A 24,227-nucleotide genomic window follows, 5' to 3' on the forward strand; every position below is an offset into this window, starting at 1 on the left:
AAGGCAATATGTTCATACTACTACTGCTACTAGTACTGCTGCTGCAAATGTTGATACTACTGCTAATACTTCTAATACTGTTACTACTTTCCCAACTACAAACAAACAATCCTAACTAAAACACACTGTGTTCATACAAGTAGTCATACAGGCATATCAGCAATGGCTTAAAGTGTGAAGATGAAACTTAAAGAGCTGATTGTGGCTTAGAATTGTGGAACAGCTTAGAGTATTTGGTTGAAACTTTTAAGGCAAAGGCACCAGGTGCCTGTTACCACTACTGCTACCATTGCTGCAACTACTACTTTTACTAAGGCTAAGGGTATTAGGTGAAATTTTCAGGGAATATTTAGGGGGAAGTCGAACTAAATCAAAACCGACTATGTGCATTTAGGTTGCCAAATGGATGAATGAGTAATTTCCCGGGGATTGCTTTCAGTATTAAGTTGAAAATTTTATTATGTGCTGTGAGTGTTGTTAAAATACCCAAAAAGTGTTCTGTGCATGCTGCTGCTACCAATACTACTAGCAACACGCAACAGGTCAGGTAGTAAATTAATTACAAAAAAGGGGCACAATTATGCATCGAAAGAAAGGTTGTAAAACTTTTGTCGTCACAAACCAAATTAAATGATTTGCGTTCTGGATTTTTTTCTGGGATTGTTTGTAAAATATAAAAAAAAACTCTATCAAACAGTCCGTGGTAACGACAGCTATCCCCACCCCGCCTGCCTACCCCTCCTTCCCCGAAGACGAATGTGATTGAGATTGTGAGATAAATTTTTGCTCAATATGGTCCAAATAACATATAACAATGCCTCTGGGGTTGACAAAGCACCCCAGTGCCCTGGGATAGGGTTGCAAGTCATCCCCTGGGGGCATATAAAATTTGTCGTATAAAAGCATATAAGGGCATATAAGGGTGGACATATAAAATTCAGATGGGGCTCATTTTATTTGAAATTGGAAGTTATAGCGTCCTTTTTAAGAGTCAAAAGTGATTTGAGAGCAACTAGCCCCCCCCACACACTCGTTATTTCCCCAAAGACACCCAATTGAAATTTGGAGATAGTAGTTTTGTTCATTTTAGTTGAAGGGTTTGGAAATTATGTCTCTGAGGAAGACACTCTCAAACCCACAGCTCTCGGGATAAGGGTTGTAAGTTATTCCCTGTGGGCATATAAGGTTTTTATTGAAAGGGTTGTCGTATATACTACGGAGAAGACTTATGGGATTGGTAATAAGAATTTCTAGTGTCCTTTTAAAAGTTAAAGTGATCAGAGGGCTGTTATAATCCTCCCATCCCCCACCACACGTCATGTTTTCCTGAAATACAACCAATATAAATTTTGGGACAGTTTTCTTGCTGAAAATTATCCAAAAATCATATAACAAGGGTTTCAGGTTGACACAAACCACCAGAGCCTGGGGGCTAGGGTTTTAAGTTATGCCGCGGGGGCATTTAAGATTTCTATGCAAGGGATGGTTGTTTAACTTAAGAAGAGGCTCATTTGGGTGAAAATTGGAGGTTCTAGTTCCTTCTTAAGAGTCAAAAGTGATGGAGGGCATTTAACTGAAAAAAATAAATGTTTTCACTGTTATAACTTTAATAAATCAAATATTATTAACATTTTAAGGAATAATTATCAACATATGTATATTAAACTGACAATGCATATTCTTTGTTTTGTTTTTTTATTTCAGTAAAGTCCGAATCATGTTCTGGCCTTGGGAAGGCATAGGGGCTTTGACCCCGACTCATGTTAATTTATGCTTGTTTTGAGTTTGACTCGATCATTTCCTATAATTTTTGTTCGTTTTGGGTTTCATTTATTTATCGATGCTGATTTGTAGTAGTTCTACGCTTGGTAGGTTATTTGATTCGATTTTTGCTCATTTTCGGTTTAATGGAGCTCTTTAATTTTCTTTGAAAAACTTATTTGTGGAAAACGTTTAATAATTTTATGGAAATTAATAATTTGATTAACAATTTTTTGAAAACGTTTAATTATATTTTAATAATTAAAAATAAGATAAATAAATAACAAGACAATAATGATCATAAAATAATAATATAATAATATAGAACAAATTGATATTGTATAATAAATAGACATTAATGTCGGCTGCTGCCAAGGATATTAAATAAATTAAACAAAACAAATGGAAAAACAAAAGGAAGCAACAAATTTTGAATTAAGCTGTAACATATCTCTTTTTATAATAAGTTTCATCTTACTTTTTCCCATGTTTGGCATTCACACGTCTGCACCATTAGTCCTACACTCATAAACGGATTTAAGACCGGGAATTTGAAAAGACATTTTGAAAGGGATTTGAATTTTAAAATAGCAAAAATCAGTAATAAAGGTTTTAAATATAAGATTAAAAAAAATGTAATAAACTTTATCAGTTGTCTTACTTCTCAATTGTCTTGTATTCACTGAGAAAACTTTTTAAGGGAGAAGGGTAGGTGGCTAGGTAGATTTATTGACACGAAATCCTCATTGGGCCTAGGTGAAAAACCACAAACAAGCAAAAAATGCAACATCAAAACGCGAACTGGCAAAACACTATAACTGTCTCTTAAGAAAATTTTCACAGTGATTCATACCTACCCGGACAAACCGTCAAATGTTTATTATATTTAAATATCACCTACTTTTCAAAATTTCCAAGATCCAATCAACCGCCCCCCCCCCCCCCAGCCTCCCTACCCTTTTGCATTGGGTATTGGGCTGCAACACAGACTCTGCGTGTACTGCTTGTCAATCTTCTGGGTCATGTTGTTTAGTATGTCTTGACAATAATCATCTACGGAGGTATACTTTGGTAATTTCGAACTTGATGATTTCGACAAGTCGCTTGTCTATGATCTTGTCCATGTTCTTTTGGCAAAGTTTTACAGCAAATTGCCAGAGGTATAATTTGGTAATTTTGAGTGTACTGTGTAGTTTTAAATAATACAGTAAGCTTATCATTGTAAATTTAGGTATTCGGAAGTTATTTCAATAAAAGTGGTTTTCTTGGTGGGCATAAATTGGTGCCAAGAACTTATAGTAGACGACAAAAGTATACTTGGTGACGAAATCCAAAACAAAGGAGACAATAATCAAGGTATGACATTTTTTACTTATCTAGCTTTGTGATGCAATACCTAATCTGCCTAACAATAAATAATTTCAAAGGCTGCCCTGGCTAAGGTTTGCAAAACAAGAAAAGGACGGAGGACAAAGAAGAAGAAAAAGATAAACCATAGCCAGTGAAAAAAGAGAAAAAATGTAAATATTTCGTTCGAGATCTTCCCTCAATCCTCCTCAACCCGGGAACAAAAATAGAAAATATTCAAGAAAATATATATATATATATATATATATATATATATATAATATATATATATATATATATATATATATATATATATATATATTATATATATATATATATTATATATATATATATATATATATGAATATATATATATATAATATATATATATATATGTATATATATATATATTATATATATATATATATATTATATATATATATATATATATATATATATAATATATATATATATGTTATATTTGCTAAAGGCTGGACATTAGCCTGCAGGAGACGGTATGGTAATAGCGGTTTAAGCAACTTAAAATAAAAAGACTGAAGAAAACTATTAAATACACTGAACACGCGCTTATAATGATCAACAAAATTAGCTAGCTGGAGACAAGATAGGGCAGATGGGGAACATTTCTCACTATTAATAACCTTATTCCATGAGGCTTTATCGGTGGGGCCCGGCCATGCATTCAAGCGTGCTCTCCTCAAACTGGCCTTATATTCAAGTTTACTTGTTTCACAGAGAATACAGCTCCTGACGACGGTCGGTCACATGATATCTACATACGCCGCCAAAATTTGGCTTTTTGCTTGGCACGTCTTACTTCAGGATCAACGTTCCAACTAAGCTTCCTAGTACCAATCCGAACTTTATCCACAGACACTGCAGTTTTGGAAGCTGATTTAAGGCAATGGACAATTTAATAATAATAGCAATTTAGGTCAACTTCACTTGAAGGCGAGGAAACCGAAGTTTTCAGCAGTTGATATGGCACTTTTATGGTCGAAAGTAAAACAGTTAGCGTAGCAAGGTATAGGGGGACATTATAGAAAGGTACAGGGAGATGGAGCTTCGTATGCGACTTCGGCTGAGCCGAAAGTGTTTGGCCAGATACCTCACAGGACAAATCAAAGCTAAAAATAAGGTGATCGTCATCAATCTTGTCTTCGTTCACCCTGACAATCGATGATAATAAGCTAGAACTGGAGGTGATCACGTGATCCAGGCTAAATTTTGAACAACCACTGTTATGAATATACGTGAATGGGAGGCTCTTATATGCGACCTGATATCTGCTAGGAAGTGATTCTAGCAGGTATACAACTGTCGAGCAGCACGGGAGCTGACTAGCACGGGAGTTCAGTTAAACCAAGGTTCAATTTAATAGGGTTGAGTTTCATGAGGGCTGAGTTGAATGGGTTTGAGTTTGAGTGGGGTTTACTCAAACTCAGTTGCATAGTACGAGAACTCAGTTGCATAAGCGTTGAGTTGCACGGAGTTGAGTCACAGGGGGGTTTAGTTGCACGAAGGTTGAGTTGTACGAACGATCAGTTACATTAGTTCAGAAGCACGGTGTTCATTTACATGAAAGTTCTGTTGCTTTGAATCCGTTCGTGGTAATGAACTTTAAGTAAGAAGCAAATCAGCCCAGAAGTATTATGTAATGATTCTGAGGAATTTTTTTAAGTGGAAATGGAAAAAAATGTTAAGTCTTTAATAAAAGAGTAAAAAATAGAAATAATAAAAATACTTTTGACAGGAGACGCAATTATGTAAATATTGTAAGCAACATATATTTAAATACATATATATACAATATATACATATATATATTTATATATATGTATATATATACATATATATATATATATATATAATATATATATATATATATATATATATATATATATATATATATATATATATATATATATATACCTTGGTGTTCATGGGAGACTTAGGGAAAGAAAGAAAAGTTGCGATTGCCAAAGCTTCTGGAACTGCGCTAAAAAAGAATAAAGAACTTCCAAAACTTTTTAATTTAGCCCGGGGAAATCCTGAGTCAGGTGTACCAATGTTTGTGGTTTTTTGATAATGCGATGGCTGCCACGATTAACGGAAAACTAAATTCAACCTGTAAGAAGTTGGAACGCCTAGCTAAGCAGCTTAAGGCAGCCTGACGAATAAATGATGCCTAAACAAGTTTGAAATTAAACCTGAATCTAGTCAAATTCGAAGCGAAGTCAAAAAGTTAAATTATTTCGAGTAGCTTTTTTTTTTTATTTGCCATAGCGCTAGCAAAAATGCAACAACAAAAGACTAATCAGAGTTCAAAAATAAAAGCTAAGTCAAATAAGAAAGATGCTACGCCCCCTCTTAATCTCTCTAAAAGACTTGAGTATTATTTGCACTTCACTGAAAAATGATACGTATTTTGAAGTGCGCGTTTTTATTAGTCAGATTTAAACCTCTTTACTTTTCATTTTTTTAAAATGAAAACTTTTGTTTAATTATTAACATTAAAATTTTTTCCTTAGTGTTACGTTAATGAATTAAAAATGTTGTTTGAATGTGCATTTTCAGCCTCCGATTAGACGAGAAATCTTCATGGGAAACAGTGTTTCGTTTAATAAACATCTGGATTTGGGTTATGTTGATTGAAGGACACTAATTAGTTCGCCAAATTGTTTACTGCCTGCCTCTATTCTTTTAAATTTCGTTATGGTTACCTTGCAAAAACTAGTTCTGCTAATTTCTGGAAGACTAATATGCCAACGACTGAGCCGCTCTGCTATCTGTATTTTATCAATCTTCACCGTCAGTTTTTTTCCTTCTGGTGTATTTACGTTTTCTGAAACCGTATACTAATGCAGTTAATTATTATTTTTATTCTTCTATATTGTTTTAGTTTATTTACTCTTATTGGATTTTTTAAATCAAATTAACATCTTTGGATATGAATTATTTCTAAATTCTAAAATATTATTTGAATATTTCTTTATTTAATTTTCGTCTTTTATCTACGGGATTTTTACCTTTATTTAGTTGAGAATCCCCCCCAGCGTGTTTTTGAATTTAAATCCCACCATTTTGTTTGACTCTTTCTCTTAGCTCTGCTCTTTAAAACAGTAAAAAAAACTTTAGCGTAAAGAGCGGAGCGTTGATGAGGAAGCGGCCCCTTTCATATATGAAGTAATTTCTGTTCGTTTCAAGTTTTAATGTCGCTCCTTACTTTCCGTTAAAAAAACTTGTTTTTTTAACTCCTTAGATAACAATCAAAAGTATCAAAAGAGCAATGTATTTTACCACTTGCTTCCATGCAGAATATGAAGAGCGATCACTTCATCGATACCAAAAGCTTTCTTACGTTTTAGCCGTTGGATTGCTCGCAGTACAGAATCAACCGAAACAATAAAATTGTCCATAAGACAACTAGACAGAAATTTATCAAGCTTCTGAAATTTTATTAGATGTGTTTGGGGAGATGATGGGCGCAGAGGGGTGTGTTAGGATCGCCCTCCAATTACTTTTGACTATTGAAAAGAGCACTAGGCGCTTGTAAAATGACATCGAGTAAGCACTTTTAGAAGTTTCTACAACAACAAACGACCATCTAAAATTTTAATCAGATATATTTTGGGAAAATAAGAGATGGGGGGTTCCCACCCTCCGATCACTCTGAAGCACTTTTAGAAGTTTCTACGACAACAAACGACCATCTAAAATTTTAATCAGATATATTTTGGGAAAATAAGATGGGGGGTTCCCACCCTCCGATCACTCTGAAGTGACATTTCTACTCGGAGGACAAAGAGATGCTCTCTACCCAGTCTTACCTTCCCTAGTGACCCCCATGGTTGTAATTTCTCATAGAAAAGGAAACTAAAGAGAGGAACACTCTATCTTATGAGGTTGAACTAAAAGTGTTCTATTGTCTTATTTTTTGGCTAAATGGCTTTCTCATAGTTTTGATCGAATGATTTTGAAAAACAAGGAGAGCGGGAGAGGAGGCCTAGTTGCCCTCCGAATTTTTGGTTACTTAAAAAGGCAACTAGAACTTTTAATTTTTACGAATGTTTTTATTAGTAAAAGATATACGTAACTTACAAATTAGCTTACGTAACGAAGTTCTGTATTCTTATGTTTTTATTACGTATATGAGGGGGTTGTAACTTGTAGCCCCTCCCACGAGGACTGTGGTAGAGTAAGTCGTCCCCAAAGACATAGTTGTAAGGTTTTTTTTTACTACGCTGAATTAAATGGCTATCTCAGAATTTGATCCGGTGACTTTCGGAAACCAATTAGCGTGGGAGGGGGCCTAGATACCCTCCAATTTTTTCGGTCACTTAAAAAAGGCACTAGAACCTTTCATTTCCGTTAGAATGAGCCCTCTCACAAGATTCTAGGACCACTGGATCAGTACGATCACCCATGAAAAAAAAAAACAACGACAAAAAACAAATAAACACGCATCCGTGATCTGCCTTCTGGCAAAAAATATAGAATTCCACATTTTTGTAGATAAGAGCTTGAAACTTCTACAGTAAGGTTCTCTGATAGGCTGAATCTGATGGTGTGATTTTCGTTAATATTGTATGACTTTTAGGGGGTGTTTTCCCCTATTTTTTAAAATGAGACAAATTTTCTCAGGCTCCTAACTTTTGATGAGTAAGACTAAACTTGATAAAACTTATATATTTAACAGCAGCACTAAAATACTGTTTAATTCGTGGTAACGAATCAAACAGTTCGTTACCACGAACTGTTTGATTGAGACTGACGTATAAATCAAAACACAAAATGTTACTTATCACAATATTTCTTTGCAGGGCTGCATTTTGTGCCTCCTTTACTCATCATATGACACAAGAATAAAATTACCCTATTTTTTCTATATTCTAATATGAATGTAGATTGTGTTTATGAGTAGCTCTTCTTTTGGTTTATTTTCTTTTGTTGTATATCTCCTTTGCTCTTTAGCTGACCATTACTGATTTTGCTGTAGCTACCCTGTGGGATTTGTAGATATTACGGCTTTTCTTTACCTGGCCAGATATACATGTTCAGAAAGCTTCAGTTCGCATGTAAAGTTGCCAAACGTGTGGTTCAAGAGTGCTTAGGATCACAAACTATGAAAATCAGGAAGTTTTTTTTTACATCCCCATCTTTTCTCGAAGCAACATACATTTAAGCTTACTAGAATTCTAAGCTTAAACATGCTGCAGGACGGACAACACGTCAAATCTAACAAGTAGCACTTAAGTCAGCACTTAAGTAGCACTTAAATAAATTCCAGCAAACAGCTAGCACTATTTCATAAGTTGTATAGCCACGTATTCAGTTTTAGAAGCTAAGCTTTATGTTTAGGATTGAAAATTCTGCCAAGCAGGTTAGGTTAAATTTCCATCTTCTTTACCATCCGTTCTTGAATCACCCATAATCATGTCTTGCAAGACTCCGAGGCCAAAAACGGGACTGCCCAGACAGCTTCCGTTTACACATAATATTTGGCAAAAGGCTTAATAAATTTCAGCCAAGCATTCAGTTCGAGAGCTAAATATTTCGAGCTCTTCACTTAAGCTCAATATTTTGGGTCGAAAATTCCCTCGAAGCCTGAAACCGTCACTCGGAGGACGGGTACCATTTAAGTGTAAACTTCAGTAGTTACTGAAGCAGATTTTTGAATACCAAGTTTAGCTTAATAGTGCCCAATATATGTGTGCTGGTTCGTCAATGCGTCACCAGTTAAAGCAGTGGCTATCCTGACAGTTTTCTATGCCATCAATATGCAAATTAAGTACAGGAAAGATAGTTTATCTGACCTTTCTTCACCCCTGTATAAGGTGGCACCATCTACTTTTTTGAACTTTAATAATTTCTTAGATGTCAGCACTATTCAAAGTAGATCTACTTCTAAGCCTCCCTTTAAAACGAGTCACGGTTGCAGAAGCGGTAAACGCGTCTCTGAGAGGAGGAATCCCCTAGTGGAACCGAGTAACTTATCCGCTCTAAGTGACACCCGCGCCAATGTAGGCAGACCGACTGAATCGAGTCTCACAGACCTACCCGTAATCGATCGCTCCGACATTTTGCCCGTTAACGACTATGCCAATGAGCCGACTCCCATCCTAAGACCTGTTACTTTCAACACTCGTCGTGGCCTTCCTTACTTCCTCGTTTGCAACACTAGATCGCTGTGCAACAAAACAGAAGATTTTGAAGCTGTTATTCGCCACTGTTATTTTCTTCTTTTTTTGTGTTAGTTTGTTATTTAGCATAGTGAAGCAACGTAATTAGCTGTTAGCTACGATGTTGTTTAAATAAACCTATCTCTCTCTCTCTCTCTCTCTCTCTCTCTCTCTCTCTCTCTCTCTCCTCTCTCTCTCTCTCTCTCTCTCTCCTCTCTCTCTCTCTCTCTCTCTCTCTCTCTCTCTCTCCTCTCTCTCTCTCTCTCTCTCTCTCTTTCTCTCTCTCTCTCTCTCTCTCTCTCTCTCTCTCTCTCATTACAACCAACAAATTCATTTAAAAAGATGACATTCTGTGCTAGGGATTGCAAATCCCGCCACCCAGGAAGCCTCTTTTGCAATCTCCTTTGTTATCTGTGTTTTACGTTTGTTCGTATGCGTGTCTAAATAGAATTTTAGATCGAATCACGTGGCAGGTAAGACCACTGCAAATTCACGAGTAGAGTTCAGTAGCTAGTTGAATCAGGTTACAGCCCAGCGTTCAGTTTCAGAAGCTGAAATTTTGTGCTTTTGATTGTCAATTCAACCAGCCAAAACGCTACTTTATTATCCGTTCTTGGGGAGGCGTTCATACACATGCCTGCCTAGGCTTTCAGGCCTGAACATGTGACTGGTAAGACACCTCCCATTCATAAAGTTTGGAATTAGCTGAAACAAGTTACAGCCAAACATCCAGTTGTGGAAGCTTCAAGTCCAGTCTTAGAAGCTCGTGGAAGTAAATTCAGCCCGGACTTTCCTATTGCACCCAGTGTATCATCTTTTATAAGTAGTATTCACGTGCCTGTCTACCCATACTTCTAAATCTGCACTTATGACTCGCCAGAAAAAAATTATTAATGTTTAAAATCAATGCTTGGCTGAAGAAATTACTACTATACAATATCTACAAAGAGCTAGGGATCTGTGCTTAGGGTTATATTTTTTTTATCGGAGAGATCCTTTTCTCATCCTCTTTATCAGCTGTTTTTGAAGTAATCCATTTGCGACACTTAAAAGGTGTTTTTTTAATACCTTTTGGAAAACAAAATTGTACTTAATCCCTAAACCAAAGCAAGCTCATAGACACAAGCAGTCTCAATCGCAAGTAGTTTCAATCGCAAGTAGTTGCAATCGCAAGTAGTTGCAATCGCAAGTAGTTGCAGTAGCTGTCTCAATTAGTTGCAGCCACAAGCAGTGGCAGTCCCAGTCGCAAGTAGAGGTGGTCGAGGTTGCAAGTAGTCATAATCGTAGTCACAAATAGTCGCAGTTGCAAGGAGTTGCGATTGCAGTCACAGTATTAGTACGAATAGTGGTCCTGGAAGTGTAAATTTAATGCCCTTAGCCACTCCTTAGATATTTTAGATGTACCATTTGATAACCTCGATACAATATTGTCTTTCAATTTAGTGTAACATCCATCTCAGCATTCCCTAAAATTTAACCTTAATACCCCTAGCCTTTCATGACACAATCAGGATCACACATTCCCCTCCATTCCTGTTTTCGCAATGGTCAATCCTGTATATAAACAACGGGTAAATTCCATAATTTACAACCCTTAACCCGGAGCCTCAAGGGGGTCAGGTATTCGCGAAGGCATATCTGTTAGACATTTTGACTATTTTGAACAAACTTATTCTTTCTCATTTTGATCAGTGTTGGGGAGAGGGAATTTAAATAAGTTAAGTGGGAGAGGGACTGGTTACCCTTCAAGTACTCTCGATCATCCCCTTGAACATCTCCTAAAAGTTTTATCTGTATACCATAAGTCATCCCTGAGGTATTGCTGAAGCCAGTGTGCCAATAGAGTGTTAAAGTGTTTTTTATATTTTTAGATACCCCCTTAAAAATTCCTCAAAGTAATCAGAAGTAAAATTAGTCACAGTGACAAGCATCTGCAGTCACAGTCACGATTAGTCTTAGTTGTGGTCGCAGCAGCAGTTGCAGTAGTAATTTCTAAGATACTACTAAGACCCTTTCGAAGACACTACAGATATGCCTTTTCGATAACCTGGTTGCATATAGTTTCTGTTGTTTCAGTTCAACATACCTCTCAACATCTGCCAAAATTTGACCTCATTAGCCTTTGCCTTTTCGGACACACCCAAGGCGAAACATTCCGCCCTTTCCCAATGCTGCAAATAAAAAATGAACATATGCCTTGCCCCGTGGGCTATAGGAGTTAAATTCTAAGTGACAGTCCTGATGTAATATATCTGCTTTTTATGTGCTATATGTGCTTTTTATTGGAACATTTGATATTATAACATGCTATTGCCAAGAACCTAATCTCAATACTGAATTATCAAGATCTTCGGAAAATGCTAAAAAGCCGCAGCCCTGATTCATGCAAACACGTGGGAGGGGTAACTTTTGGCCAGTTTAATGAAGTTTCATTGGATTTATTGTCCAAGACAAAAAAAATTACTTACTGTTTCTTGATAGATAGACTGTGGTTTCCCTTTTAAGATTTGGTAATTTTAAAAACAGAAAATTAATAAATACTGAATTATGATATACCAATGTGCTGTTGTCTGAAATTAATTGTATTAATTGTAATGTAATTAATATGCAATTAATAATGTAATTAATTGCTCACTGTTCGAGGAAAACCGTAAAAACCCATAAACTTAATGACTTAATTCAAATTTTAATATTTTAGCGACGAATTGAAAAATGAGACTTGTTATTCTGTGAAAAAGTCATTATACATTATAATTTATTTTACCACTTAGTTTTGATCTTTTGTTACAGCTTATTGGCTGAATATGAAGAAAAATACTTTAGATTTTACTCTGTATTTGTGCAATTAAAGGAAAAATAAACAAAAATAACTAAAAGAGCCAATAATTCATTATATATTATCATGCTGAATCAATTGGCAGCGTCTGTTTGTCAGTTTTTTTTTGTTTTGTTTTTTTAATTATGAAGCTATATACAGAAACAACAGTAAGTAAGACGGCATTAGACCCTTAAGGTCCAAACCGGCGGTGCTGATCTCCGTTTCATTGCGTTTTTAAAATGTCACATAGTATATTTTTGACACATTACAACTTTTCAGTATTTTCTCAGTTCATTTAACCGTTGTAAATATTACCTAGATGAAACAAACATCAAAAATTCTTCTTATAAGGCTGATTGCAACCTAAACAAAAGAAAATATACAATGCTTTTTTTGTTAAATTTTGAATTTTATATTTGTCCCCATATTGCATACACAGGGCTATATGTCCCTGCCAAGGCAAAACGCCCAATCACGAAAATTGTATTTGTGAGAAAAACATAATGTTGAAATAGATAGTTTAACCTTGAAATTGATTTTTCTCCTGAACCTCCAAATTCAGGGCAAAATGCCTTGCTTAATTTGGGACTGCAAAGAAAGAACGATTATTTGCTGATTAAAGTAACCTAAATTGATAAAGGGTGTTTTATGCTGAACACTGTAGAATCCTTGACATGTTAGGGTGCTTCTATAACATGAGATTTTTTGTCATTCAAAAAGGGAGCTCTATGATTCCAATAGAAAGCGGTAGAGGAGGCCATCTAGTATTAAATCCAATCATTAAAGCCAAACTGCTTTATTATTATTTAAAAAGCAGATTGATAAAGCGATTATTTGCTGTATTAAAGTAACCTAAACTGATAACGGGTGTTTTATCCTGAACCTGTAGAAGCCTTGACATGTTAGGGTGCTTCTACCACATTAGGTTTTTGTCATTTAAAATGGGATTCCAATAAAAAGTGGTAGAGGAGGCCATCTAGTGTTAAATCTAGTCATTCAAAACAAACTGCATTATGTCTATTTAGGGCGTTTTGGCAAAACATGGTCGTAAATCGTTAAAGCCCTTAACATCAGTGTCAAACTGTTTAATCGAAACATACTTTCAGGAATTAATACGAATGTCCCTACTATAGACGGTGATTGTCCACACTTTGAAATTGGGGTGGAAAAGAACAACTCCAAGTTTTGCGAGCAGAAGCCATGCAGATTTCAAGCAGACTGCACAGGCAACTTGAGCTGCTGCTATAATGGATGCATTTTCACATGTCTTGAGCCCACTCCTCGCATTGGTAAGGAAACTTATTTTTTCTTTAGTATCTTCACCTTCTATTGAATTATCCTTTGTCTTAACTGGTGTAACAAAGATCATGAGGATTTTAAACCTTAGAAAATCTAAACAATAATTGTAGAGAGCAGACTTTGCCTTATCATGAGTCATATATAAGACAATAAGAAGATACTACACCTTCGTCTTCTTTCAAGGAGATTAAAAAATGTCACGATTTTTACAAAATATCCAACCAAAATTTCCGAACCAAAATTCCTTCCAAACCGTGATCGGGCTTTAGATCCAAAAACTCAGAGAGAAAAGAAATTTAGAACATGGTTGTGATTTAGCGTTGTTAGCGCTATCTGTCTTATTAACGACAATATCCACAAATAAAGGATTTTTATTAACGTATTTCATCGATCAAGACAAGCCACTGCTTGTCTTCTCTTCTCCAAAGCATAATAAAATTAAATTAAAACCCTACCCCCAGGAAATTCTCAAACCCATCAAGTTTCCCTGTCGCGATTCCCCAATCGGTTTGTTTTTCCTAAACTTTTAGTTACTAATGCTGAAAATCTTAATTTTGAAAAGCTTACTGAACTCGAGGTGGTTTCAGAATCACATTTGATAGATATTATAGCTGTTACTGAAGTTCAATCCCATGACCCTGGGTCCCTACACCTGACAAATTATTCAGAGTTTATTAAACTCCGTCCTTCAGACCACCCACTCGGGAAAAAAGGTGGCGGAGTTCTCTTTTTTACTAAGAGTCACCTTTACCCAAAGGTTATTCAAGTCCCTAATTTATCCGAGTATGATGAAATCCTCTGGCTAAGTGTTAGACCAAAAGTACTCCCTCGTCCATTTAGTATTATTGCAATAGCTGTTTTCTATTATTCCCCAAATCAAAATATCGAGTCAAAACGTAATTTTGTCCAGCAATTACAGGCAAGTGCTGATTTTGTTATTTCTAAGTACCCCAATGCTGGCCTTTTTTTAGTTGGCGATGCCAACGACCTTAAAATGGATTCCTTTTGTGCTTCACTTAAAGTAAAGCAAATTGTTAAAACACCGACGACTCGGGGAAATACCTCTCTTGATGCTATTTTAACTAATATGTATAATTTTTACAGCCCTCCCTCATCTTTGCCCCCATTAGGTGGGAGTTATCATTTTCCATTCTTTTGTCCCCCTCCTCAACTTTTAAGCATACTTTCTCAAAGACTTATAGCACTTACCGCCCCCTTCAAAATTCTGGTCTTCTTTCTTTTGGTATGTGGCTGAGTACTGAAGATTGGTCCGACATTTATAGTTTACAAAATCTTGATGAGAAAACAGCCACGTTTCATAAAAAGCTAATTTATAAATATCAAATTTGTTTCCCCGAAAAGAGGGTTAAAAGGTGCTCAAGTGACAAACCCTTTATTAATCAAACAATAAAAACACTAATTAGAACCAAATTGAAGCTGTTTAAGAATGGTAAACTCGATCAAGCCAATATATTAAGAAAATCAATTAAAAGAGAAATTCGTAAATTGGCACGATCATACTACAAAAATAAGATCGAAGAATTGTTCACTAACAAGCCGAAAAACTGGTATTCCGAGGTTAAAAAGCTATGTGGCAGGAGTCTTGACCAGCTTAATTTCAACTTACCAGAGCCCCCTGATGTTACTGCAAATAATCTAAATAAATTTCTCGCTTCCATTGTCTAGAGCCTTCCAGCATTGCCAATCCAATTATCAACAGGAGCCCCATCCCCCTTTTTCCCGACTGTTTCCCCGTCTGAGATTGAAAGAAGAATTGATAAACTAAGAAAGACAAGTGTTTGTCCTTTGGATATCCCGTTTCCCCTTATTAGAGCCTTCGGTGACTTCCTGTCTAAGCCCTTGTCTGTCCTGTTTAACGAAATTACTAAGTCTGGGCAAATTCCAACAATTTGGAAACAGGGTTTTATTACCCCTTCGAAGAAGGAAAATGGAAAGCCTGGCTTTGATGGTGTTCGGCCTATTACGCTTACTCCTATTTTTTCAAAATTGTATGAAGGATTCCTTGCAGATTTGCTAAAGGAAAAAATCCTACCTCTTACTGACCTGAAACAATTTGGAAACCTAAAATCAACTTCTACTTCCCACTACCTCGTTTCTCTTATTGACCACATCGGGAAAATCCTCGAAAAACCTAATTCCTGGCTAAACTTAATTTCTATTGACCTTCAGAAAGCCTTTGATCTTGTTAACCACAATATTTTAATTGAGAAACTAGAAAGCGAGTTCAATATCGATCCCTTACTGGTAAAATTGGTTGCCTCATTTTTAACAAATAGATCACAGGTGGTTAAATACCAGAACCATTACTCAAATCCTCTCCCTATCTACAATGGCATACCCCAAGGAACTCTCCTAGGCCCCCTCCTTTTTTCAGTCATGGTTAACAGCCTTGCGAAGGAAGTTCCTTACCGTTGGAAATTTGTTGATGACCTAACGATTGTTGAAAGTTGCTTCAGAAATTTAATAAGCGACCCTATGAGTATTCTCAATGAAATTGGAAGTGAGGCTTTGGACCTAGATATGACCGTAAACCCCTCTAAGCCCATGATAATGCCGATTTGTTTCCTCAAATCCTCGCCCTGTTTTCTTAATCCTATCCCTCCTGAAATTTATGCATCCTCGGTTAAATTACTTGGAGTCACAATTTCGTCAAATTTAAAGTGGGATATCCACGTTAAAGATATCATCCATAAAGCTAATGCGTCTATCGCCCTCCTTAAGCTCCTAAATAAATATAGCGTCCCCCCTTCTCACTCCTTAAGGTTGTACACGTCGTTTGTCCGTCCGCATCTTGAATATGCTTGTCCAGTTTGGCACCCTGGCATCTCCCGTGAAGAATCAGACAAAATTGAGTCAAAACAAAAAAGAGCCTTGCGAATAATTTTCAAAGAAGGCAAGGTGCCTTACTCTCTGCTCCTAAAAAAAGCTAGTTTGGAAACCCTTGAGCGAAGGAGGTCGTCGTTGTGCCTCCGTTTTTCAAAAAATGCACTAACGAACCCTCGGACGGCAAGTATTTTCCCCAAACGTCACTCACCATCCAGATTACGACAGCCTCGAGCTGTTTCTGAGCCCATCCCAGTTTTGTCCCCCATTCGTTGCGTTACCTCCAGATATAAAAAAACCTTTGTCCCCTTCATCACAGAAAAAATAAATAAAATAGCCAACTAGTTTCGCCTCCCCCAGTTTTTTTTTTTCTCTTTCATGTGAGGTGCTTTAGGTCGTTGTTCGTTTGATTCGTTTGTTCCCACCGAATGTTTATATGTTCTCTTTTAAACCTTTTCAACGCTAATTTTATCTCACTCTTTTAGTTTTGTTTTACGACTTACCTTTTCAACTTTCTGACATATTGCCGTTTAATTTTTTCTTTTTTTTGACAAATGAATGGCTTTGCCTTTCTGATTTAGTTGTTTTTGACATTGTTTAACCAGTTTTTTAGTTGTTGTGCTATTTTTATGATGTGTTTTTATTTTTATGGTTTTATGACTCTAGAATGCGAATTCCGGAATGCGTCCCTCGGGGCTTGTGATAGTTATTTTTTGAAATTAAATATCTTATCTTATCTAAGAACATTAATCCCTCATATAGTTGAAATTTTAAATTAATACCCCCCCTTTTTTTTTCTCACTCCACTCTTATCTTATAGTTTGAGTGTTTATTTTGCAATTGCAAACTTTGTAATTCTTGCTAGCTACATTTTTGTTTAAATTTGTTTTCCCTGTTTTAACTTTACGAGTTTTTATCGTTTGACTTTTTATTGATTGCAATTTATGATGTTGTACTGACGCTGAAGTGCGAATTCGGCCCTTTTGGGCTTGTGATAGTCGCTTTGTTGAAATAAATATTATCTTATCTTATCTAAAGCAAGTTTTGAGTTTTTGAGGGTGTGTTCTCGAGCCAATTCATTAAGAGCAAGTTTTGAGTTTTTGTAGGTTTTTTCTTGAACCAATTCATTTAGGGTCAAACTAAAGCAAGTTTTGAGTTTTGAGGGTTTGCTCTCGAGCCAATTCATTAAGAGTCAACTAAAGCAATTTTTGAGTTTTTGAGGGTTTGTTTTCGAGCCAATTCATTAAGAATCAACTAAAGCAAGTCTTGAGAAAGGCTCTTAACCCTGCACTTCTACGCCTTGGGGAGGGTTATACTCAGAGATTTAATTGGGGAAGAAACTTTAAACTTGAAAGGGGGTAGCTACGCAAAGAATATATTCGTATCTTTTGTGAAACTTCACAACCTAAAATTTCTTTATCTAGACTTGCGTCTTCCCAGGCTAAGAGGTGCATAAGGTAACATACGTGGACCTCCAATTCAGCCAATCTAGTGAGAGGGACCAGACTTTATTCAATATAGTTTGAAGAATAGTTGCCTCTTTCTCCACGGATCAAACTAGTTGTGTGTGGTGGTTGTCGGGGGAAATAATTTAACCTATTTCCCCCGCTTAAAATTCCGATGTAAGTCTTTTGTAAAATTCCGATGAACTGATATAAGTCTTTCGGAATTTTTATGCCTCGTAATGACAGCAACTAGATGAATCTTTGATGTTCATGTCTACAGCCAAGTAAGAGTTTTATGGGTTTAAGATCAGTTAAGGGTTCGGAGCAAGGGCTGCAAATCTTCTGTATCTCCTTGAATCTTAAGACATAGTCATAAATTATCTCGGGCAGTTAAACTTTACTTCTCTATAGATGTACAATGCTAGATTATCAAACAGTTCGTGGTAACGAACTGTAGTAAGGAGCAACCCGGCTAAACAGTAAACGAAACTCTAAAAAATGGAATTTTGATACTAATAAATGCATCGAAAGAATCGGATTTTTATGCTGATTTTAAATATATAAGTTTCATCGAATTTAATCTTACTCATCGAAAGTTACGAGCCTGAGAAAATTTGACCTTGTTTTGAAAAATAGGGGAAACACCCTCTAAAAGTCATAGGATCTTAACAAAATCACACCATCGCATTCAACGTATCAGAGAACCCTATTGTTGAAGTTTCAAGCTCCTATCTACAAAAATTTGGAACTTAATATTTTTGGCAGACGATGATCACGTGTGCGTGTTTATTTGTTTGTTTGTTTGTTTTTTCCCCAGGGGTGATCGTGTCGACCAGGTGGTCCTAGAATGTCGCGAGAGGCCTCATTCTAATGGAAATTAAAAGTTCTAGTGCACTTTCTGAGTGACCAAAAAATTGGAGGGCACCTAGGCCCCCTCCCACACTCATGTTTTTCCCAAAGTCAACGTATCAAAATTTTGAGATAGCCATTTTGTTCAACATAGTCGAAAAACATAATAACTATGTATTTGAGGCTGACCTACTCCCCACAGTCCCCAGGGGAGGGGCTGCAAGTTACAAACTTTGACCAGCGTTTACATACAGTAATGGTTATTTGGAAGTGTACAGACCTTTCCAGGGGATTTTTTGGTTGGGGGGGTTGAGTGGAGGGGTCTACGCATGAGGATCTTCCCTTGGAGTAGTTTGTCATGGTAGAAGAGAAATTAAATGAAGGGGACGTAGGATTTTCTAGCATTATTTGAAAAAAAACAATGAAAAAATAAATATGAAAAAGTTTTTTCCCCTGAAAGTAAGGACCAGCATTAAAACTTAAAACGAACAGAGATTATTACGCATATGGGGGGTTCATCTCTTCCTAAATACCTCGCTCTTTACGCTAAAGTATTTTTAGTAATTTCAACTATTTATTTTACAGCCTTTATGATTCAGGGGTCAATCTTAAAGAATTTTGACAAAATTAAAGCTTTAGTGTAAAGAGTGAGGTATTCACGAGGGGGCAAACCCCCCTCATATACATGATATAAATATACGAATATAGAAGTTCGTTACGTAAATTAATTTGTAAGTTACGTATATTTTTTATTTTCTAGTTTGCCTTTTTAAGTAACCGAAAAATTGGAGGGCAACTAGGCCTCCTCTCCCATCCCTTTTCTCAAAATCGTCTGATCAAAACTAAGAGAAAGCCATTTAGCAAAAAAAAAATTAACACGCAAATTTCGTTTTAATTATTCATTTGCGGAGAGCCAATATCAAACATGCATTAATTCAAAAACGTTCAGAAATTAAATTAAAAAAAACAAGTCTTTTTAACTGAAAGTAAGGAGCGACATTAAAACTTAAAACGAATAGAAATTACTCCGTGTATGAAAGAGGCTGTTCCCTCCTCAACGTCTCGCTCTTTACGCTAAAGTTATTTACTGTTCTATAAAGTAGAATTGAGAGAAAGAGTCAAACTTTGGCGTAAAGAGCGAGACGTTGAGGAGGGAACAGCCCCTACACAGCCTATACACGGAGTAATTTCTGTTCGTTTTAAGTTTTAATGTCGCTCCTTACTTTCAGTTAAAAAAGATTTGTTTTTTTATTTAATAATGAAAAGAATTGTCTTAATAACCTTCACAAAAATTATTTCTCGCGCGCCAAAGAATGCGTTTAGTTTTGATGCTTATTCAATTTTACTATTTTGAACTTTATTGAATTCACAAACTTTACTATTGGCTTACGTGAAATGTTTCATAAAACAATCCTAATTTTTTACTTTTTGGAATCCTAATTTTCTCTAATAGTTTTTGTTTTAATATGTTTTACAGTTTGATAGTGTAATTTCTATTTTCATTAGGTCACCACAAAATTATTCCGATACTTCTTTCTAGTTTATTTCACAATTAAATATTCATAAATCCACAATTCGTAGTATTGGTGGCTTCAGATGACCCTATAAAAGTCCTCTGGACTACTTTTTTGACCTATTATTGTTGTATACTAAATACTTGTTTTGATGTCTTCTATGTTTAGCTGTGGACTGGATATCAGAAGATGAAACTATTTGGGGAGACGTGACATTAAGAGGTAAGCATTTGATATTCTAAATGCATAAAGAAGATACAGGATTGCATTACAAAAACGTGTATTAAATTGAATTTTCGTTGAGGTAGATGGCAGTATTTTGGCTATTGCATGCTTAACAGCCATTAGTTTTTGGCTAATCAACATGCAAAGATCTTCCGAAAAAAAATTTGATTTGGAAAAAAATCAAAAACACGAAAGAAAACACAATAAAAAAAGACTTGTAAGCGAACGAGTATAAATACCAATAATTACTTTTTAATGTGGCCATTATCTTACCACTGCAATATGTGGCTCCAGTCGTGTGACAATTTAATCGTTAAAATTCACAATACTTGTTGAGACGGCAGTACATGGATCAGTTATAATATAACGGATAAAAGAAACGATTTTCGGGTCCAAGGTGGGAGCTGAAGGCGATTATTTGAAAAACGATAATAGCACCATCTAATTTACTGAATATATGTACGAAAAAAATCTTCCAAACTGTGCGAAATACTATATATGCTGCAGAACAGTGACATTATGCAATCAAAGAAGAATTTAATTATTACTATTGAAAACTATTGAATAACCGGTCACAATTAAGCACACAACAAGACGGAGCATAGGAAGAAAAACCACAATACGTCACTGTTTAAGAATGTGGGACCAACCATTTAAGTTCCCATCTATTTTTCTGTTCTGTTTCACTATCCGTCTGGCGACGGCAACCTCTGGTTCGGCAACCTTGACTTTCGTTAAACTGAGCGAATTTTCATACCACGGAGGCAGATGAAGCGGATACTTGGCAAGACGAAAGGACATAGACCGGATTCTACTCTTGTCAGGTTTAGTTATGAGTTCTCAGAAGGGTGGGATGTACAGGATATGGGGAGGGGCAATAGCAATATATAGACTTGGTAGAAAGATCATCAAAGCTCATAACTTAATATACTATTTGGTAGGAAAAATTAAATTTAAGGACTCATAGCTACGATTAGTGACCTCCAAGATCTGAAAGACCATGAACATAAAAACAAAAACATTTTTACCTCTAGACCCATCTTAGGTCTAGTCATACCACAAAGCCATGGTTTAAAAAACATTCTGTGTTTGTTTTAAAAACTATGAAGTTTTTAGAGCAGTATCACAGTTTCGTTTAGTGTTGAACCATGACAGTAAATAAGTAAAACTTGTAAAATTTGGCAACATTTTATGCCCAAACATTAGCAATTTATTTATATGGAAAATAAACTGCTCCTTTATAGAAATGCCACAACGTCTTAAGCTGCTTGGTATAATATGTTTAAAGCTTAGTTTTTTAATTTCTTAAGATATATAAAATAAAATTAAGATATATCTGAACAGTCAGATTGTACTTTCAGTGTTCTTGGTGCTTTTGCACTTTAAACACGAATACAAGAGATTTATTTATTCAATGTGAAAATAATATGAAAAAAAAATAGCTCCACAGGCAAAGATCAAAACCCTTACTAATGAGTATGCTAAAGCCTCAAACTTCAATTACGATGGTAAGAAATTGCCAATTTCTCGGATCAGACTGATACTGTTCTTGATCGTGTAAACTACTCTACTTCAAAAGTCATTTGCATTCAGCAACGTTTTTTTGTGACAAAATCAACAGGTCCTGACAGCAAACCCAATACCGTCTGGAAGTCCTGTAGAGCCAAATTAGCAGGACCTTTGTCATCGCTTTTCCGGCTGTTTTCGCTCTGGGATCTATCTTCACACATCCGCCATGTAATTTCAGTACCTGAACGAAATGGTGATCCAATGGACACGGGCACATAGAGGCCAATTAGCCTCCTTTCCTGCATTGGGAATTTCAAAAAAGTGTTTCCAACAATGCACGTTATCAGTATCCGTTACTGGAAGTTAATCTTACTCCGTTTCTTACTTCCGTTACTGGAAGTTATCTGGAAGTTAACTTCCAGATGACCACTAATACTAATTAAATAAAAAAAACTAATTTTTTTAGCTGAAATTAAGGAGCGACATTAAAACTTAAAACGAACAGAAATTACTCCGTATATGAAATGGGTTGTCCCCTCCGCAATCCCTCGCTCTTTACGCTAAAGCTTTTAATTGTTTTAAAAAGTAAAATTGTGGCAAAGAGTCAAACTTCAGCGTAAAGAGTGAGGGATTGCGGAGGGGACAACCCATTTCATATACGGAGTAATTTCTGTTCGTTTTAAGTTTTAATGACGCTCCTTACTTTCAGCTTAAAAAATTAGTTTTTTTTATTTAATTTCTGAACGTTTTTGAATTAATGCATGTTTGGTTTTGGCTCTCCGCACATAAATTATTAAAATGAAATTTGTATATTAATTCTTTTTTTTTGCTAAATGGCTTTCTTTTAGTTTTGATCAGACGATTTTGAGAAATAAGGGGTGGAGAAGGAGGCCTAGTTGCCCTCCAATTTTTCGGTTACTTAAAAAGGCAACTAGAACTTTTAATTTTCAATGAACGTTTTTATTAGTAAAAAATAGACGTAACTTAAGAATTAACTTACGTAACAAACTTTCATAACCTTATATTTTTATTATGTATACGAGGGGGTTTGTACCCTCGTTAATACCTCGCTCTTTACACTAAATCGTAAGTTTTGTCCCAATTCTTTAAGAATGACCCCTGAATCAGAAAGGCCGTAGAATAAATAGTTGAAATTACTAAAAATACTTTAGCATAAAGAGCAAGGTATTTATCTCCTCCTAAATACCTCGCTCTTTATGCTAAAGTATTTTTAGAACCCCTCATATGCGTAATTATCTCTGTTCGTTTTAAGTTTCAATGCTACTTCTTCCTTTCATTTGAAAAAACGTTTTCATGTTTATTTTTCATTGTTTTCTTATAGTAATGCTAGAGAATCCTGCGCCCTTTTCATTGAATTTTTCTTCCCCCATTACATATTCCTCCAAGGAAAGATCCTCCAACATAGCCCCCTCTCCTCAGACCCACCCCCAAACAAAATAAAATCCCCCTGAAAACGTCTGTACACTTCCCAATAACCATTACTATATGTAAACACTGGTCAAAGTTTGTAACTTGCAGCCCCTCCCCCAGGGATTGTGGGGGAGTAAGTCATCCCCAAAGACATAGTTATTATGGTTTTTGACTATGCTGAACAAAATGGCTATCTCAAAATTTTGATCCGTTGACTTTGGTAAAAAATGAGCGTGGGAGGGGGCCTAGATGCCCTCCAATTTTTTTGGTCACTTAAAAAGGGCACTAGAACTTTTCATTTCCGTTAGAATGAGCCCTCTTGCGACATTCTAGGACCACTTGGTCGATACGATGACCCCTGGGGAAAACAAAAAAAAAAAAACAAAAAAAAAAAAAACAAATAAACACGCACCCGTGATTTGTCTTCTGGCAAAAAATACAAAATTCCATATTTTTGTAGATAGGAGCTTGAAACTTCTATAATAGGGTTCTCTGATACGCTGAATCTGATGGTATCATTTTCGTTAATATCCTACGACTTTTAGGGGGTGTTTCTCCCTATTTTCTTAAATAAGGCAAATTTTCTCAGGCTCGTAACTTTTGATGGGTAAGACTAAACTTGATGAAACTTATATATTTAAAATCAGCATTAAAATGCGATTCTTTTGATGTAGCTATTGATATCAAAATTCAATTTTTTAGAGTTTTGGTTACTATTGAGCCGGGTCGCTCCTTACTACGTTCGTTACCACGAACTGTTTGATTACGCCTGAAACATCTAACACTTGACTGCGTAGTGGAATAGCATCAAGAAATTGAACTTCTGACAAAAGGATACGACATCAGACAATTGCACTTGACCTTGCTGAGGTTTTCGACATAAGTGGGTTTGTGGCTTCGTGGAAAACTAAAGAAAATTTATAGGTATGGTGTCTACGGACGTGTATAAAATGTGATCGGGGGCTTTCTTTCTGATTGTTCT

At 35.8% G+C, this 24,227-nt stretch overlaps 1 protein-coding gene across 1 annotated transcript in view; it reads left to right on the top strand.

Annotated features, from left to right (window-relative positions):
• LOC136025174 (uncharacterized) overlaps window positions 1-24,227 on the top strand; it is a 43,533-nt gene that overhangs the window by 12,549 nt on the left and 6,757 nt on the right. Inside the window, exons 2-4 of the mRNA XM_065700948.1 lie at window positions 2,993-3,117; window positions 13,236-13,418; window positions 20,249-20,302. Coding sequence (XP_065557020.1) covers window positions 2,993-3,117; window positions 13,236-13,418; window positions 20,249-20,302 — 362 coding nt within the window. The remainder of the gene's footprint in view (window positions 1-2,992; window positions 3,118-13,235; window positions 13,419-20,248; window positions 20,303-24,227) is intronic.

This window comes from Artemia franciscana, chromosome 1 (assembly GCF_032884065.1).
Source record: "Artemia franciscana chromosome 1, ASM3288406v1, whole genome shotgun sequence".
In the NCBI taxonomy this organism is placed as follows: Eukaryota; Metazoa; Arthropoda; class Branchiopoda; order Anostraca; family Artemiidae; genus Artemia; species Artemia franciscana.